The following is a 4,939-nucleotide window of genomic DNA, read 5'->3' on the forward strand; positions in this document are numbered from 1 at the left end:
AGTCAGAATCACCTCTCTGACCAAGCCTTCACGTTGAAAGTAGCATCTTGGATCGAAAGACTGCGCCCCAAGTACTACTTCTTGTGTAAAAGAGTCGCGGTGCGTCGTAGCCATGGTGAGACAGGTAATATCTGTGTCGGCGTCAACTCCCTTCAACGTAGCTGGTTGAGCAGTTTTCCAGGAGGAGGCATCGTTGTAAACGACGTTAATGTTTGCATCGTTGTCGAGGTAAAGGACGTAAGAGAACACTCTCTGCAGAGTATCTGAACTTCTGGCAACTGAGAATGCAGCCAAGGGTGCGCCTGCTGGCATGTTCGTGACAGCTGGGAAGTCTTTGGTCGATTAGCTTGTGTGGTGAATTTCCGTAATCAACAACATACCTGTAGGCCATGAGTCTGCGTAATCAGTGGCGAGCTCATCGGATCCCAGATCCGGTATCAGCGCCACCAAGGCTCCATTAGCCTGGTAGAAGATCCCATAACCTCCTTGAACCGCAACCTTGCTGAAGTTGGTCGATAGTGGAACCAACGCCAGCCGACTGTCACTATCCGCAGAGATATTGAGTCTCTTCTTGTCCCACTCGGCTGCCGGTGAGAATTCGGTACGAAGGCGATTTCGCACCTCGACGATTCCACCACTGCTTTCCTGATATATGACCCAAGGCCAGTATGCTGCGACGCTACTATTGACACGGGAGTTCAACACCATGTTCTTGATGCTGTCTTCTTCATAGTTCGGGCTCAGAGCATCGTTGATGCTCACTCCGAGAACACGGCCATCATCGTTTGTGTAAAAGACCTCGGTTTGCGGCTTTGGAGACCGGCCTGTTAGCGCTCACTTACATCCGGCGTAGAATAGCGCTTGAAAGTTACCCACCTGGTATGAAGCATCATACTGAATGATAGTCGCCCCTAAGCGAGCACTTGCATCCGCAGAAGAGTTGAACATATCCGGCGTCTGCCATGATGAGTTGCCGCTTGTCTTCGTAGTGTCATATGTCGACCGATGTACTTGATAATCGTCGTCTTGATAAAACAGAAACAGTTCAACTCCCCCAGACTGACTCCATCCGGTGACGGTAAGTGGCGATCCCTGACGTATTGATTGTGATTTTGTTGTCGTGTTGGAGGTATCCGCGGGAGTTGGCGTGCTGGTAGGGCTAGCCACGCTCGTGGGCAACGAATCGTTGACTTGCGATGCTTTCGCCGCTCTGCTTCCCAATATCCCACCGATGACGGCTGCGGCAGCCACAAGAACAAATATGATTCCTCCAATGATGAGCCATAGCCGTTTTCTTTGCTGTGGTTGCTCAGATTCAAGCTCCTCGACTTCGCCTTGCCTCGAAATCACGTGTATTTTGTCGGTATCGTTGTGATCAGAAACTGCTTCCTTGCCGCTTTCGTAGCAAGAATGGTTGGAGACTTGGAGTCCGGACCATGTGGGGTCTTCTGTGCGTGCGAAGTTCTCTTGTTCGTGTGATACAACTTCTAGGCCTGGTTGCTCCGTGGCGTGGGGATGCGGTTGGTTCCCATGGTCCTGGGTTATCAAACCAGGTTAGTTGACCATCTAGATGGTTTGTGTAACCCCAGGACTGAATCATTGTTCCACGGCCTTTGCTGAAGACTTACATGAGCTGCAGACATCGCGAGACACTTCGGAATTGATTTGGCTCAGCCTTGACATTTGGGAATCAACAAAGTGCAACAAAGAGAGAAAAGAAACGGTGAATTACAATGGCGCAGCGGACTAGTGAGACGAACTCTTTAACAAACACTAACAAAGATCGTCAGAACCACCGGGGTTTGACGGAAACGTCTCAAAATCATGGCACAGCAACTCCAACTCGCACCAACACCGAGATGTTACCCTGCGTGATTCGTTCGCCTGCAGGCTAGAATATCAGGCTGAGCCAGACATGCGCAGTGACCCCCACATATCTGCCAGATTTGGTGCCTCTGTCCAGGGGTCCTATGCAGTTGAGGATGCGAGGCGCCAACGGCCAAGCCAAATTTGCAGACTGAACCAACGCAAGCGCCCTGAAATCTGACTTGCTGCCTGGAAGAACACCTGATGAGTCCATGGGTGTGAAACAGGGTGCGTGAAATTTGGATTAATTTCCCAGCCTGACTGTTGCGGTATCTTCGAAAAAGTCGCGATAATGGCATCATCAACAACATCATGGTGTTGACTTCAACTTACGTACGTCAATATGTGGAATAGTTTAGATCTAGGAACTCGTTTCATACAAGATCTCAGTCTCGGCTGATGGCAACAAAATCTCCTTAGCTCGTCAGCATCTGTGAGCGCTTGCGCCGACCGCTCCCACACTCCGTTCGCTCCGCATCAGGGGCAAGGGTCCTATAATTGGTGATATCCACACATGGCAGGGATTCTCCGACCACTCAGGCTCTCAACTCGCAATCATGTCATCCACTTCCACGTCAGTCCGGATTTCCCTGCCGCGGCGCTCCAACGTTATCTTGAGCCCAAATCTCCATAGAGCCGGCCAAGCGTCTCCTTCTTCCTCTTTAGACGACATACACCCGAAACCTTCTCTTCACGACGACGAAGCGCTTCCGAAAATGCCGTCTCTCGGGGTGCACTGGACACCTCTAAAGATTGGCCTTCTCACGGCCGTCTTCCTGATATCGGCCTGGTGGATACTGCCGTTCCAACTGGTGTGTTTTAACCCCGTAACCCCTCGCGAGCGGTTTCGGTGCTCTGTGCCGTATCAGTCGAAGTTTGTTGGGTTTGGCAGCTAACCAGGGGTCGCCCCCCCTCAAAAAGCCCGCGATCCCTGAATCCATCGCGCATGGCTCTTCGCCTAAGCCCGCAACTCCAGACCAACAGAGCGCGTCTTCAAAAGACCGACCGCTCATCGTGTATGCGTATCATGACTCCGAGAGCGCGCGAGCAAATCTGGATTACTTTGTCAACAAGGGTATCCACAATGGTGCAGACTTTGTCTTCATCTTCAATGGAGATGCAAACGCGTCGAGCACCATTCCTGACCTACCAAACATCAGCATCGTCAAGCGGGATAACACCTGCTTCGACATGGGTGCTATTGGCGAAGTCTTGAGGAAGGATGACCTGTGGAAGAAGTATAAGCGGTTCATCACGATGAACGCTAGCATTCGAGGGCCGTTCTTACCGGCGTGGAGCTCGTCTTGCTGGTCGGACTTATACCTGAGCAAGGTGACGGAGACAACCAAGGTAAGTCTTCACAGATTTTCGATATTGACATGGCGTGAACTCTAAGACAATTTATTTCAAACAGCTCGTCGGAATGACACTCAACTGCATCCCTAGACTGCATGTTCAGTCCATGATCTTTGCTACTGATGATGTCGGCATGGGCATCCTCTTGGACCCCACAGTCGCAACAAGCGCGTCGGAAGACGACCGCTTCGGAAGCAAAGACGCTCCCGTTGGTCTCAGCGGGTGCTACGCGGACTGGAACGCCGCAGTCCATGCCGAGGTCGGAACGACGGGCCTGATCATGAACGCTGGTTACAAAGTCGACGCCATGATGACCGCTCTGCATTCCGAAGAAGGAGTAGAAGAGTACTGCAAGGCTCACCCGGAATCCGGTGACTTGTTATGGGACAAGAAGTATTTCGGGAGCAACATTCACCCGTACGAGACTGTCTTCATCAAGGCGAATAGGAATGTTGATCCGTCTCTGATGTCGTCGATGACGGATTGGCATATGCGGATGAAGTCTAACAGCTTCGATGTGTGTGGCTCCTGATTGGCGTATGAGAGTAAGACTCTGTATGATATCCCATAGACTGTAGACAACCTAGATAGAGTGTAAATGTTCGGTGTATCTAAGCGATTTCAACAATACAGAAGGCTTCGAAGCCAACAATGCCAATGATATTCAAAGGTAGTGTTGTTGGAAGCTGAGCTTGTTGCGTGACTAGGATCATTTCCGTATTTGGGACGGCGTTTTTGAGGCCTCAGAATCGCTATCTAACTTAATTATGTGGCTTGAGTCTCGCCTAATTTGATCGTTGACATGGCATCTTGTTGTATCTCGTGTAATTACTCGCTAACCAATGAAAACACAGAATTCATGTCGAACAAGGTTTTCTTAGAATATGGAAACAGCAGATAATGGAGGTAGGGCAACATTGAAGACTAGAATCGCAGTCTATTAGTTAAAAAAAAATCCCCCCAGAGTTGTGGATGCTCTAAGCAACGATCCCAAACATCATCTAGGTGATGCCTTGGAGTGGATTCACGTGAGTTATCTTTGGACTGATACAACGCATCTAAGAGCTCTGTATTGAGAGAACTGACTGCATGATAGGTATAATTGTAAGACCGCACGTGATGAAAATTATTCAACTACTGTTTCGATCCTTACTTCTTATCATACAGTATTGTACTATTTCTTCTTAGAGATAACGAATAGCAACGGATGGCAAGAAAGACGATATACGGTTCAGCCACAATGTGGCGCTGACTGTGGCTCATTCTCCATTACATAACTTTACATCTTCCCAAAGTCTCAAAGTCCGGGTTTGAAAACTTCGCAACCTGCGCATTTCCCCTCCCTCCTTTAACCCCTCCACCCCTCAGGCCTCAGGTCCAGAAAACACATCACCAACGAACATTTCAGCACGTTCGAGCAACAGCACAGCACAGCAGCAGCAGCAGCTCCCGATTCCACACACCCCGCCAAGGTCAGGCATTCGTGCATGCTAGCAGCTGTGGTGTCATCGCAAAAGCTGAAACGGCAAGGCGGTTCATTACCTTATCCGATCGTACCCAGAGTGCAGCGCAAAAGCCACCAGTGCATCCGTACCACCACGCACGCCGTCTTTTCGTTTTGCTTGACTGCATTTTTGCGCCGAATCGGCAGCTTGGCCGAGGGGGTGTCTTGCTTTTCTTACTCTGACTCAATTTTGGGGGAAGTCAGTCAGCATTG

The 4,939-nt window shown here is 50.0% G+C and overlaps 2 protein-coding genes across 2 annotated transcripts; one reads left to right on the forward strand and one right to left on the reverse strand.

The window, feature by feature from the left end:
- BDZ83DRAFT_633622 (uncharacterized protein) lies at positions 1-2,011 on the reverse strand (the record flags this gene model as incomplete). Its single annotated transcript, XM_060509047.1, has 4 exons — positions 1,629-2,011; positions 877-1,536; positions 381-810; positions 1-332 (listed from the first exon to the last, which is right to left on the reverse strand). Coding segments are annotated over exons 1-4 (1,437 nt in total), but the record flags the coding sequence as incomplete, so codon positions are not given.
- Positions 2,012-2,035: 24 nt separating this feature from the next.
- Positions 2,036-3,927, forward strand: BDZ83DRAFT_633623 (uncharacterized protein). Its single transcript, XM_060509048.1, has 4 exons — positions 2,036-2,199; positions 2,287-2,678; positions 2,788-3,216; positions 3,281-3,927. Exons 2-4 carry the CDS (start codon positions 2,424-2,426, stop codon positions 3,752-3,754), a joined length of 1,158 nt encoding a protein of 385 aa, XP_060360898.1. The 5' UTR covers positions 2,036-2,199; positions 2,287-2,423; the 3' UTR covers positions 3,755-3,927.
- The last annotated feature ends 1,012 nt before the right edge of the window (positions 3,928-4,939 follow it).

This window comes from Colletotrichum acutatum (genome assembly GCF_030867785.1).
Source record: "Colletotrichum acutatum strain CBS 112980 chromosome Unknown BDZ83scaffold_107, whole genome shotgun sequence".
In the NCBI taxonomy this organism is placed as follows: Eukaryota; Fungi; Ascomycota; class Sordariomycetes; order Glomerellales; family Glomerellaceae; genus Colletotrichum; species Colletotrichum acutatum.